Source organism: Candida pseudojiufengensis (genome assembly GCF_024610245.1).
Source record: "Candida pseudojiufengensis strain CBS 10847 chromosome Unknown scaffold2, whole genome shotgun sequence".
NCBI classification, from domain to species: domain Eukaryota; kingdom Fungi; phylum Ascomycota; class Pichiomycetes; order Serinales; family Debaryomycetaceae; genus Lodderomyces; species Lodderomyces pseudojiufengensis.
Window position 1 is genome coordinate 554,311 of NW_026261524.1, and position 14,430 is coordinate 568,740.

At 29.2% G+C, this 14,430-nt stretch overlaps 4 protein-coding genes across 4 annotated transcripts; 3 read left to right on the forward strand and 1 right to left on the reverse strand. All coding sequences in view use genetic code 12, as the record gives it.

The window, feature by feature from the left end:
* Positions 1–1,443: 1,443 nt before the first annotated feature.
* On the forward strand, positions 1,444–3,306 carry KGF55_001145 (uncharacterized protein; the record flags this gene model as incomplete). The annotated part of the gene is made up of 1 exon (XM_051755689.1): positions 1,444–3,306. One exon carries the CDS (start codon positions 1,444–1,446, stop codon positions 3,304–3,306), a length of 1,863 nt encoding a protein of 620 aa, XP_051616186.1.
* Positions 3,307–5,123: 1,817 nt separating this feature from the next.
* Positions 5,124–7,043, forward strand: KGF55_001146 (uncharacterized protein; the record flags this gene model as incomplete). Its single annotated transcript, XM_051755690.1, has 1 exon — positions 5,124–7,043. One exon carries the CDS (start codon positions 5,124–5,126, stop codon positions 7,041–7,043), a length of 1,920 nt encoding a protein of 639 aa, XP_051616187.1.
* Positions 7,044–8,816: 1,773 nt separating this feature from the next.
* Positions 8,817–10,694, forward strand: KGF55_001147 (uncharacterized protein; the record flags this gene model as incomplete). Its single annotated transcript, XM_051755692.1, has 1 exon — positions 8,817–10,694. One exon carries the CDS (start codon positions 8,817–8,819, stop codon positions 10,692–10,694), a length of 1,878 nt encoding a protein of 625 aa, XP_051616188.1.
* A 418-nt stretch (positions 10,695–11,112) lies between these two features.
* Positions 11,113–14,430, reverse strand: KGF55_001148 (uncharacterized protein; the record flags this gene model as incomplete). The annotated part of the gene is made up of 1 exon (XM_051755693.1): positions 11,113–14,430. One exon carries the CDS (start codon positions 14,428–14,430, stop codon positions 11,113–11,115), a length of 3,318 nt encoding a protein of 1,105 aa, XP_051616189.1.

Genomic DNA, 14,430 nt, shown 5'->3' on the forward strand with positions numbered 1-14,430 from the left:
CAGTAATTTCGATATTACTAGCTTGCAGGCAAGATCTTTAATACATGAATCACACGCATTGACCACAAGTAATATCAGGTCAATAATGAAAAATTTCAAATCCTCCTCCAAAGTATGTCGTTTCAATTTATTCCTCGTGGTGAATCCGGATAAATACATGGTACCTCATGATCAGCATATAACTTCACAATTTTGAACAAAGAACAGGGTTCATTTGATATAACGAATTGAAATTCTCCGACTTATACAAATAAAGACATCTTGCTTTCAATGACCCCATTTTATATCGATTGATGAATCCAACTTTTACTCAACCCATCCATGAGCTTTTCTGGGTTGCATTATCAAAGGTCGGCATTAATGATTAGTCGTTGACGTCTCAGACTTTGGTGTTGACCAAAGTATCCTCATTCACTACTAACTCAATATTAATCACATAAAAATTCTAGAAACAGATTTTTGTGACATGGAAAGTTGATAGAAAGCATTTCAATGAATTTTTCTACAATAGAACATGATGAGACGTCAGGCATCTCGAAGTAATACTTGCTTGAATCTTTGTTTCAAGTAACTACTAGATGAATATCTTTTACCGTTTCATAATCATATCATCATGATGAAGTTACTTTCAGAGAAACTCAAGTGACCAGGACATAAATACATCTACAGCAAGAATAACTTTCACGAAAAGATCGGTTTAATTCAAGATTTAAAAGCATTGTGTTGTTTCTTGTCAGTGGAGATACAATGATGAGGCTATTTAATTGAAGGGTATTAGAAACTATTCATGTGTTATATAAATTAAGTCGAATGCTACATGATGAATTGAAAGCGGAAAGAGAATTGTTGAAAGTTGTTTCGGATTGACTTCTGTAAAGATTGAAATTCTGTGTCATAGGTATTTAGATATGGAATGGATGTTATTGTCCAACTTGTTTCTTCAACTGGGTTTATGATCACATCTTTTCCATCCACCAACTTCAAACAAATTTACACCCAAATGGGTGATGTGAATGAAAAAGTACTTTAAGAGACAGTTAAAACCTTTGGTATATACTAATGATACCATTTGAAATTGAACAGAGTATTTGATATCATTCAAACAATTTGATTTTTAATCTACAGATGAAGTCAAATTTTGATCTACAGATTGAATTTAGACAATGCTTTAGGCTAGGCTACATCCGAAAGATAGCCAATCTTAGCATTTGGATCAATCAATTAAAACTCTTAGATTTACCATTACTTATTGCTTGTAAGGACATTATGACCTTACACAGTTTAGACGATACAATTTTGAAACTCCAGATGGTAGCTCTAAAATCACGTCTAATTAATTTTTAGAATTTTCAAAAAGTGGCAACCAAAATCTAATCATCAATTCATCAAATCATCAACATTAAACTCATCATTTGTTAGCTCAACATTGGAATCACATTATCAATGCGAATATTTCTCAAACTACCCAAAGAAGTATTATCATTAATTTTTAGTCACATCGAGGATCTATCAATTATTGAGTGCTTGATATTCATTCCAGGTTTACAACATATAACTTTAGAGCGAAAATATTCGAATTTTGAAATAAATAGTAACAACAAGTCTATCGAGAAGTTAGTGTCGCTTTTCCAAAAGTATAAGTTCATACCTTCAATTATAATTGGAGATATAAATCAAATCAATCAATTGATAGATGAACCTGCATTTAGATTAGCCAATTTTGAAGTAAAAATCTTACGGAATACTAGATTTAGTAATTTTGTATCAATTTTAGACAAAGTTTATGTTATCGGTATACATTTGGATCAATATTTGGAACCTTTTGTTGGATTATTTAAAAAGACAGAAATTAAATCATTTTTGGACTATGTTGGAAGTAACAGTTTACAATCTTTAACTACAACTCACTTGAATCAGTTTGAAATTCAGTTTCCCACATCTTTAAAACAAGTAACCATAAATGGAGGTCAAAATTTTGATTTAAATTTAAGTGATTTACAATACCTTGAATCTTTTAATTGCAAAAATCTCCAAAAGATAAGTTCATTAGAAAATTTCCAACTTCCAACATCTATCAAAAATTTAAGACTTTATTATTGTGATTTCAACAGTCTAGGTAATTTAATCAAGTATGACAAATTAAAACTACTTCATATATCTTATTGTCCTGAAATTTTTGATATTGTTCATACTAAGTTTCCAAACTCATTGATAATTTTAAATTTTGTTAGCAATTTCCAAACTGATAGTGATGATGAGTTAGATGACATAGATGATGTGCAAATCCGTATCGATGGTGACTTTTCATTTCCACCAAAATTGAAAAAATTAAGAATAAACGATACCATGCAAACTATAGAAATAAGAGCCATTAATATTTCAAATTCACTCAATTGTTTAGAGCTAAAAGGTATTGGTGATGTTTATTTAAACCAAGTTTTAGATAATCTTCCACGGAAAATGTTTGAAATCATTATTGAGGATTGTCGATTTGTATATTCTGAAAAACCAGTTTCATTTCCTGAGCTGACGCAGATCAAGTTTTCACGAAATAAATGTTTCGAAGTTTTTGAGTCAAATTTAAATCAATTGGAATTGTTGAAAGAGTTGGACATTTCCGATAACATTTACCCAGAGATTCATGATTTCGAACATCCAATTGATTCGCTAGATATTTTAACTCACATGGAAATATCTTTCATGGAAAAAGTATGTTTCAAAACACCCCAATTACAAAGTTTAATTTTAAAAACTCGAACGACAGCACATGAATGTGTCCATGACTATTCGTCTGAAGTGTTATTTGATTGTAAAAATTTGACCAAAATAAATATGATAAATTTAAATATGGAATTTTTGAATTTTAATGAATTTCCCAATTCATTGAAGGAATTGGTTATCAAGGATTTGAAATTAGAAGCAATGCATGGCTATCTTTTCACATTGAATGAATTAAAGATTTTAGATTTACAAAATAATCAAATTACTTTTTCAATGTTGAAACATCAGATTTTTCCGTCAAGTTTAATCTATTTAAATTTGTCAAATAATAAAATTGAAGATTTAAGTTGTTTAAATTTAGAAAATTGTGTAAATTTGAAAAATTTGATTTTGAAAGAAGTAACTGCAAAAGATGAACCAGAAGGTGCTCTTCAATTGATGCAATTATTTTCGGACCGCGGTACTGATGCTAAAGCTAATGCTATCTTAACAAATTACGATTCAAAAGTGATTTTCAAATTTGTTAATGGAGTTGAAGAAGAATCCATTTTGACATCAATTTATAAGAAAAGAAAAATTTTTTAGTAATTCCTATATTAATTGGGTTGATCAAAAACTCAACTCAAAGAAGAAATATGAGTTCATATCTATTCTAATAAATATTTGTCAAAACTTTGAAGACCTTTCACCTCTCAATCAAGATTATATAGCTAAAAAATCAAAAACAGTGTAAGCTTGGTATTCATTACTTGCAGATTATACCAACTTACTAAAGTGTGGTTATCATTTCGAATGAAACATGAATAAATTAAAATCTACGATGATTTATCTGGTGATTAACTATTTAAACTATGCTTAGCATGGATTGGTTGATGTAAGAAATGAACTCGAAGATATTAAGATAAATATATGAATATCAAATGATATAACAAACCTCTCAATAGTGTTTAGTTGTAACAGTTAGATAACTTCACATGTAAAGCTAATTCAGGAAGCTTAGAATTAATCCTTCCTATTTTGAAGATACATTCATGCAATGAGCAATTTAATTAATATTGTTGTTCCATCGAAAGGTCATTTCAATTCATTATGAGTTTGATTCAAGTGATTTGGTATCTCGTTAATTTTAGACAGTCAACCCAAACTCTTTATGTGAACATTATCCAAATTCCAATTCCAGAACAAATTGTAAGTACCTCAAACCTTTACAAATGCATGCTACTATTCAATGACCCGTTCTCCATGTTTGATTGGTATGTTTCGATCATCCCTTTGAGCCATTTTTAAAATACTGAATTCTTGAATGCTCTTTTATACAGATTAAGTAAAGTAAAATTATTGAATTTTTGTGGATCAAGAAAGCTTTCCTAATTCGACATAAACAAAATATTGCACATAAAAATTCTAGAAATCGAATTTTGTGATGCTAACAATAGATTGGAATATCAAAAGAGTTCAGGCCGCTTAGTCAATTCGACTATATGAAATGAGTTGTAATACCCCAGACACTAAGATGGTCGTTTAGTCCTTAATTTGGAGCACTTCGTTCATCGAATTTTTCGTTGTGTCCAATCAAATGAGTTCAAGTAAAATTATCAAATTAGAAAGTTAAGCAGAATTTCACTCCACAGACTAAAAAATCCTCATGCAAGGATTTTCTTGTTTAAAGCTTCGGATTCAAACAATGTTTTAAAGGCACTTGTGGATGATGCTAATCGTTCATTATTTTCGAATAGGTACTTGGGGATGAAGCTAGTCATTCATTATTTTCGAAAAAATCAAATCCAAGAAATTGAAATGGAGGACCATTTTTTGATTGATTAACAATTCTTTGGAATTAACTTATGAAAAGATTGAAATTCTGAGATATTGTTGCCTACCGAAAAGATGAGCTCTACGACTTTAAACACCACTTGAGTATATTCTGAATACTTGGACTTACCTGCTTGAATTGCAAGTAACACTTGTTGAAATATGTTTTAAACCATCAAAAAGAGTTTTCGAAATCAGCTGGAAGATTTGATATTCTTAAGTTAAAGCCATTAAGACGTTATGATGTAATCCAAACACAAAGAGCTTTAAATTTGAAGATGAAATTTGAATTAAACTATAGCCTACTTCCACGAGGATACTTTCAAATATTTTGGTTGATCAAGGCTAGAATCAATCTTAAAAATTATTTGAATCATTGTATAAACTACCATCCCTTGCCAAGTTATATAAATTTTAGACGATACAAATTTGAAACGTCAGATGGTAGCCATAACAAAACACGTCCAGATAATTTTGAATTTTTAAAAAGTGGCAACTAAAATTATTCATCAGTTCACAATTTCAACCGTTCATCAATTCATCAAATTCATTACTTCGATTCATCCATTCAACAACATAACACCTCATTGATGCAAATCTTCCTTAAACTACCTAAAGAGTTATTGTCATTAATCGTTAGCCACATTGAGGATGAGTCTATAATTAAAAGCTTAATTACTATTCCAGGTTTACAACATATTGCTTTAAACCAAATATATCCAAAATTTGAAATAAATAAAAAGAACAAATCAATTGAAACGTTATTGGGGCTTTTTCAAGAGTATAAGTTTGTACCTTCAGTAATAATTGGAAATGTTAATCAAGTCAATCAATTAATAGATCAACCTGCGTTTAAATTGGCCAAATATGAAGTAGAGATTGCACAGGGTACTAGATTCAGTGATTTTGTTTCAATTCTGGAAAAAGCTTCCGTGGTAGGTCTTCATTTAGATCAATATTTGAAACCTTTAGTCAAAGTTTTAGAAAACAATGAAATTCGATCATTTCTTGATTATGTTGGAAATAATGATTTACTATCTTTAACTATATCCCATTTGAATAAATTTAAATTTCAAATTCCAAACTCATTAAAACAATTGACTATTAGCGGAGGTGGAATTTTTGAATTGAATTTGAGTGACTTACAAAACCTTGAGTCTTTTAGTTGCCGAGATCTCCGTCAGACGAATACGTTAGAAAGTTTGCAACTTACCACGTCTATCAAACATTTAAGACTTGTTTACTGTGACTTTAAAGGTTTAGGTAATATGATCAGATACAACAAACTAAAACTGCTTCACATATTTTGCTGTCCTGAGATTTATGATATTGCTACTATTGAGTTCCCTAGTTCATTGAAAATTTTGGATTTCGTTAACAACTTCCAACCCGATAGAATATATGAGTTGTATGAAGAAAAGCAACCCGAGTATGTGATTTTTTCTCATAAAGGTTTACTGATTCTATTTTATGGTCTTCCTCCAAACTTGGAAGTTTTAAGAATTTGCGATACCATGCAAACTTTAGCATTGGGAGCTACTGGGATATTAAAATCACTCAATTGTTTGGAACTCTGTAGTATTGGTGAAATTGATTTAACTTGGGTTTTCCGTAATTTACCAAACAACATGTTTCAAATCATTATTGAAGATTGTCGAATTGTGAATTCAGAAATTCCAGTTTTATTTCCTGAACTGAAGCAAATCAAATTTTCAAACAATCAAATATGTTTTAATCCTTTCAAAACAAATATGAATCAATTGAAATCGTTGGAATTGTTGGATATATCTGATAACAATTGTAGAATTGGTTATTGCGAGTATCCAATTGATCCGCTCACAATTTTATCTGCTACGGAAGTAAATACTAAAGAAAAAGTATGTTTCAAAACACCTCACTTACAAAATTTAATCCTAAAATTACCAGATCCACTAGATGACAGTGATTGGGAGTCTTTGTCTCAAGCGTCATCTGATTATAGTGATGGTGATTGTGAATTTTCGCCTCAAGTGTCATTTAATTGTAAAAATTTGACCAAAATTAGAATGATAAATTTACTTATAAGCTGTTTGGATCTCACTGAATTTCCAAATTCATTGGAAGAATTGATAGTCAAGAAATCAAAAGTTCGAACAATTCACGGCAAGTTTTCTAAATTCAATAAATTAAAAATTTTAGATTTACAAAAGAATCAAATTACTTTTAAAACGCTAGAACATCAAAAATTCCCATCAAGTTTAGTTTATATGAATTTATCAAACAATGAAATTGAGGATTTAACTTGTTTAAAATTAGAAAATTGTGTACATTTGAAAGATTTGATTTTGGAAAAAGTAACTGGAAAAGATGAACCAGAAGGTGCAATGCAATTAAAGGAGTTATTTTTAAACCGTGATGCTCCAAAAGCTAGTGCAATCTTAACGAATTATGATTTAAAAGTAATTTTCAGAATTGTTGATGGAGTCATAAAAAAATCAACATCTAAACATAAAAAAAGAAGAAATTGTTAAGCATTTTGATAACTTGTTTTCAGATTAATCGAGTTGATCAAGAACTTACCTCTTGACTTAATTCAGGGATAGAAAGTGTTTGAATTCATATTAAATTTTACCTAATAAATATTAATTAAAGCTTTAAAGTTTTTCAACTCTCAATCAATGTTCTATAGCAAGTTTATTAAACCTCTAAGCTGCTTCCATCAGTCAGTTTACTATTCTTCGTTTGCTTACAGATCTTATTCAAGACTCATAAATATAATCCAACTAAAATTGCTCGTTTTGTATTCCACTTAATTCAATTCAGCGATACGGCAGTCCCCATATCACTCAACGTCGAAAACGTTGAATATATATACCTTGACATCAAACAGTATCTGGCCAACATTGAAAAATTCAAATACTGTTCCAAAGTTTGTCATTTCAATTTCTTCTTCGTCTTCGTTTATTCTTCGTCTTCGATTCATTCTTCGTCTTCCATTAATAAATCCGGTTAAAGACATGGTATCTCATATTCAGTAAGTAACTTCATAAAATTGAACATAAAACAGCTTCCTTTTGATGTAACAAATCGAAAATCTCAGACATATACAAAATAAAGGCATCTTGCTTTTCATTGACCTCGTTTTATATCGATTGATGAAACTAATTTTTACTCAACCCATCCATTAGCTTTTTTGAATTGCATTATCAAAGGTCGGCATTAATGATTAGTCGTTGACGTCTCAGACTTTGGTGTTGACCAAAGTATCCTCATTCACTACTAACTCAATATTAATCACATAAAAATTCTAGAAACAGATTTTTGTGACATGGAAATTAAGTTGAATTTCAACATCCAGGAAGCAGTTCAATGAAATTTTCTACGATAGAATGTGGATCAGACATTAAGCACCAAATCTCGAAGTGTTGCTTGCATCGATTTTTGTATAAAGTTACTACTAGATGGATTTTTTTACCGTCCTCATATTATACCATCATGTCAGAGCTACTTTTAGAGAAACTTAAGTGACTAGGACATAAATACATCTACAGCAAAAATAACTTTCTCGAAGCCATTGATGGAGTCCAAGACTGAAAGGCACTTTTGGTTACTTGTCAAGGGAAATATCTTGTTAAGGCTGTTGGGAAACTTATTTGAAACTGCTCATGTACAAAAATTAAATCAAATGCAACAAGACGGATTTAAAGTGGAATTGGAAAAGTACTTGTTTCGGATTGGACTTATATAACGATCGAAACTTTGAGGAATATTTAGATATGGAATGGATATTACTGTAAAAGTTAATTTTTTGATTTGATTTATGATTAAATCTTTTCAATTCACCCATTTGAGATAAATTTACACCCCACTTGTTAATGTATGTGAAAAATTTGAACAATAAGAAAATGCTAGACAATTAAAAGCTTTGGTGTTCTCTAAATATACCCTGAAATTGAATAGAGTATTCAATATCATCCAAACAATTAGTTTTTGATCCTCAAAAGTAGTTCAAATTTTAATCTACAGATGGGTTCTAGACAAAGCTTTGAGTCGAAAAAAAAGGGACGGTCTATTTAAGTTTTCAGAGTCAATCGAACTAAATATTTCAAAACTAGCATTGCTCATAGCCTTGTAAGGACGAAGTAATATAAGACGTTTTAGACGAAACGAATTTGAAACGCCAGATGGTAGCCGGGTAAAATCACGTCTAATTAATTTCGAATTTTTAAAAAGTGGCAACCAAAACTAATCATCCACTCATTAATTCAACAATTCATTAGCTTAACGTCTGAATCACATCACTGATGCAGGTATTCCTCAAACTACCCAAGGAAATACTATCGTTAATCTTCAGGCTAATTGAAGAAAGGTCTATTATTGAAAGTTTAATACTCATTCCAGGTTTACAACATATTGCTCTAGAGCGAAAATATTCAACATTTGAAATAAACAATAACAACAAGTCAATTGAAAAGTTATTATCGCTTTTTCAAAAATACGAATTTATCCCTTCAATTATAATAGGAGATTTAAATCAAATCAATGAATTAATAGTTGAACCTGCATTTAGACTAGCAAATTATGAAGTAAAGATCTTACCGAATACCAGATTTAGTGATTTTGTATCAATTCTAAATAAAGTTTATATAACAGGCATACAATTAGATTCATACTTAGAATCTTTTGTTGGATTATCTAAAAAGAATGAAATTCAATCATTTTTAAATTATGTTGGAAGTAATAATTTACAATCATTGACTACATCTCATTTAAATATGTTTAAAGTTCAATTCCCAACATCTTTAAAGCAAATAACAATAAATGGGGGTCAAAATTTTGAATTAGATTTAAGCAATTTGCAATATCTTGAGTCTTTTGAATGCAAAGATCTTCTCCAAATGAGTTCATTGGAAAATCTTAAACTTTCACAATCAATCAAAAATTTAAAACTTGATTCTTGTGAGTTTAAAAGTTTAGGTAATTTAATAAAGTACAACAAACTAAAATTACTACATATATCTTATTGTCCTGAAATTTATGACATTGCTTATAACGAGTTTCCAGATTCATTGAAAATTTTGGATTTCATTAACAATTTCAAACCTAGTAGAATAGCTGAGCTTAATGAAGAAGAAGGTCTCATTCTATCTGAGGATGACTTACGGGTTGTTGTTTATTCTTACCCTCCAAATTTGGAAAAATTAAGAATTTTCGATACTATGCAAACTTTGGAAATAGAAGATTTTGAAATTTCAAAATCATTAAATTGTTTAGAGTTAAAAGGTATTGGTGAATTTAATTTAAGTTTGGTTCTAGATAATTTACCAAGGAGGATGCTGGAAATCATTATTGAGAATTGTAGAGTTGTGTATTCAGACTATGAAGTATCATTTCCTGAGCTGAAGCAGATAAAGTTCACGAACAATAAAATATGTTTCGATCCTTTTTTTACAAATTTAAATCAGTTGAAATTGTTGGAAGAATTGGAAATATCTGATAACATTTGTCCAGATTTTGATGATGCCGAGTACCCTTTTGATCCACTTATAAGTTTATCTCACATGGAAACAGCTCATATGGAAAAAGTGTGTTTCAACACACCCCAATTGCAAAATCTAATTTTAAAAAGTCCAACGCCACCAGATCAAGATGATTACATGTTTTCGTGTGAAGTGTTATTTAATTGTAAAAATTTGACCAAAATAAATATGATAAATTTAGATATATGCTTTTTGAATATCAATGAATTTTGCAATCAATTGATTGAATTGGTTATCAAGAACTCAAAAATACAAGCAATACATGGTAATTTTTCCAATTTAGATAAATTAAAGATTTTAGATTTACAAAATAATAAATTTACTTTTTCAATGTTAGAAAATCAAAACTTCCCATCAAGTTTGATAAGTTTAAATTTATCGAACAATAAACTTGAAGATTTAAATTGTTTGAAATTAGATAATTGTGTTCATTTGCATAATTTAACATTGAAAAAAGTAACTGCAAAAGATAAACCAGAAGGTGCTATTCAATTAATGGAATTATGTATGAATCTTCCTACTGCTGCTAAATTTAATGCAATTTTAACAAATTATAGTTCAAGAGTAATTTTCAAAATTGTTGATGGAGTTAAAAAAAAATCTATTAAACATAAAAGAAGAAAAATTTGTAAATCCATTTGATAAATTGTTTCTAGATTAGTCGAGTTGATTAAGAACTCACTTCTTGACTTATTTCAGGGATACAAGGTGTATGAATTTATACCCATTTTAACTAATAAATATTTATTAAAGCTTTAAAATTTCTTAGCTCTCAATCAATATAAAAATAAAGGCAACCTGCTTTTCTATGATCTCATTCAATATCGTATTATGGAATCTACTTTCACTCAATTTATTCGTGAGCTTTTTTGAATTTAGAGCTTGACATTATTGATTAGATCGTTGATATGCCTGAATTCAAAGTTTGACATTATTGATTAGAATGTTGATATGCTGAATTATGGCGTATCATTAAAGCTTAAGATTGTGAAATCATCAATATATATATTTACATATATACATTTTTTCAAAAATAATTATAGCCTACATAACATTTTTTTTATAAACCAGCAAATGTAACTTGAACTTGACCACCCCAAAACATTTCATCAACAGGAATTTCTTTTTTTAATTTTTCCATATCATCTTTTTTACAAGGTGAAATAATAACTAAACCTTGACTTAATGTAAGAGTTTTACCAGTTAAATTTGTTGTACCATTAATATGAGAAATTCTTGAATTCATAAATACAGGATTTTGTAACATTCTATTAACATAAGATTGACTCATTGAATGATTTATATCATAATAATATCTCATAAATCTCCAAGTTTGAGTTTGAATATTTAATACTGCAATTCTCATTATATTTGTATTATTTGTAATTAATGGTAATTTTGAAAATCTTGTTATATCAAATTTATTACTTTTATAAGGTTTGGAATCAAAATATCTTAATTGATCTGGTTTTATACCACCTAAAAAAAATAAATAATCTCTTTCTTCATTTTGATAATATAAACATGTATGATGACAACATCTTAATTCTGCTTCTTTTAACGTGGGATTAGATACAATATTATCCATTGTTAAATATTCTAAATCTTCATCACCATTTTCTAAAAGGGGTTTATTATAATAATCATATGCATAAGTTATAATTTTTTCCCATTTACATTTATTAAAATCAAATTTGAAAAAATCACTAAAAAATTCATTATTTTCATTACATCCTCCTTGTACAATAAATGTTTTCTTTTTGAAAAATTGTTGAATTTGTAATGGTTCATCATCTTGTAAGATTTCACTTGGTGCACTACCAACTTGAAATGATGCTGAACTTCCACTTATACTTAAAGCAGGTGATGAACTTCTTTGTGGTGTTTGAGCTTGTTGTTGTTGTTGAGCTTGTTGTTGAGCTTGTTGTTGTAGAAATTGATCATCATATCTACTTACATCAAGTATACATCTTTCATCTATTCCTCTAGTATTATCAATCATAATACTTGCAAAAAATCCTCTTGGACTTGGCCAATTTTCATCTTGATTTAGTACTATATCACAAGTATTTGGATCAGATCCAATTTTTGTAACTATTGCATTATTTGAAAAAGATATAATATTAAGGATATTATGTTCTTCTTTTGTTGATAGATCAATTTTTAACATATCATTATTTGATTTAAAATGATATATACCTTCATTATCTGGGTTTTCTTCTAATATAAAACCACCAAATACAAATATACAAACTCCTGATAATGAATTTGAATCATTAAATAAAGGATTTGGAGGAGATTTGGATCTTGAGTTATTATTATTTCCAACAAATTCTTCTTGAGATTGTTCATCAAAATTTCCATAAGGTGATTGATTTTTATATTCATTATCTTGATGATGTGTTCGAACAAATTCAATAACATCTTTATTTGGTGAAGATCTTCCACTTTGATCATATTTAAATTTATTCTGATTATATAATAAAGGAGTTATTGGTCTTGTTGAGAAAGTTGGTGATGTAATTGGTGATTGGGTAGTTAATGTTGGTGTAGTTGATTGTGGAACGTTAGTTGATGATGATGAAGTATTTGTCGAATTTGGTTGCGGGTGCTGTGTTTGTGGTTGTTGTTGTTGTGAAGGAGTAGTAGGGACATTAGTCTCTTTTTGGGAGTTTATGGTTGAGCTAGCGGCAGCTGAATTCAAACTACTTGTATTATTTGAATGATTTGATTGTTGAGGAGTTTGAGTTGGATTTAAAATTGGAGAAACTGCTCTACTACTTGCGTTAGAACTATTATTTGTTGAATTTGATCTTTTTTCTCGAACTTTTTGAGAATATGTGTTTTTCAAATTATTTCTATGAAATTTATTTTTAAACTTATCCATTTTGGAAGAACTTGATGATGACGAGTTTTTTGATTCAGTTAATGACCCTGTAGATTGAGTTGTGACGATTTTGTGGAGTTTTGGTTTTATTTCTTTTTCTTCATTTTTTGAAGGTATTGGTTGCTGGGGTTGAGGTTGTTGAGGTTGTTGAGTGTTTTGTGGAGTATGTTGCGGTTGCGGATATTGTGGTGTTTGTTGAGATTGTGGTGTCTGCTGAGAATATAGATCGTCATCTCTATTTAAGATTGGTGAATCCCGACCTGTTGGTCTTTTTGTAGTATTAGTTGTATTCCTAGTCACAGGTGAACTATTTGCACGATCTCTCATATCTGAATGTGGTGGCAGTGCTACTCCATGTTCCAATATTCTATCTTTTTCAGCATTTTGTAAATCATAAATATTTGAACAAATACCAGTACCTATTCTTCCAACATTTATTGTATTTTTATTTCTTTCAAGAAATACTTTAGTGAATTTTAAAGTGATTGTATCTAAAATATATCCATCTTCATTCATAATTAATTTCTTTTTAATGATCCATTTATCTATATCTGCATGATATTTTATAGATAAATCTTTAATATGAAAACCACCATAAAAAAAAAATTGTTTTGGTGAAATTTGTGTTGATGTCATTGATAGTAAATGACCAGGAAAATCTCCAAGATTAGTTGTATCCATATATGTACAAGTACCTCTCATAGCATTATATCTTACAAAATGAGGATGTGGTTGTAAAAAAGGACTAGTTAACATTTTCAGATCTAAAAAAGGAGGAACATCATATGGGAAATATATAGCAATTTTTTTTAAATCAATATCAGAATTTAAACCTAAATGATTAAAATTTGAAAATTTTGTAACATATAATCCTCCAAACATATAACTTACATCATCAATTGCAAATAAATTTTGAAAACATACTTTTGGAACATCTGATAATTTTTTTAACTTTCTTTTATCATTTCTAATCAGATTTGGAACATTGAAAGATATTTTTGGAGTTGTAATATAACCAGAATAAGCATCAATTTTTTCATCTGATTTTTGTAATAATTTTTCTTTTGCAATTTGAATTTCTGGAGTTATTGCTTGATTATTTTCTTCTTCTTCTTGTTGATTAGTTTCTGAAGATACTGTAGAATCTTTTCTTCCAAATGCTGAATGTTCAATTTCTGCTAAATTTAATTGTGGTGTGAAAACATATTGTAAATCTCGTTCATTTTCATTGAAATCTATTTTAGTCGATTTTTCATTAGATAATTTATAGCTTATTAGACTATATGGGACTGAGTAGTTGTCTAACCATCCTTTACCTTCTATTACAACCGGTGATGTTGTATTATCTTGTTGAGATTGATCAATTAGTTCATTCAAATTAGTTGGTGATAAAGGAGCGGAAGTGATATTGAAATGTTGTAGTAGTCTTGGGTCCTGTAAGAATGACTCCGTGGATGGTGTTTGTTCAACATCTGACCTATTAGACGCCAT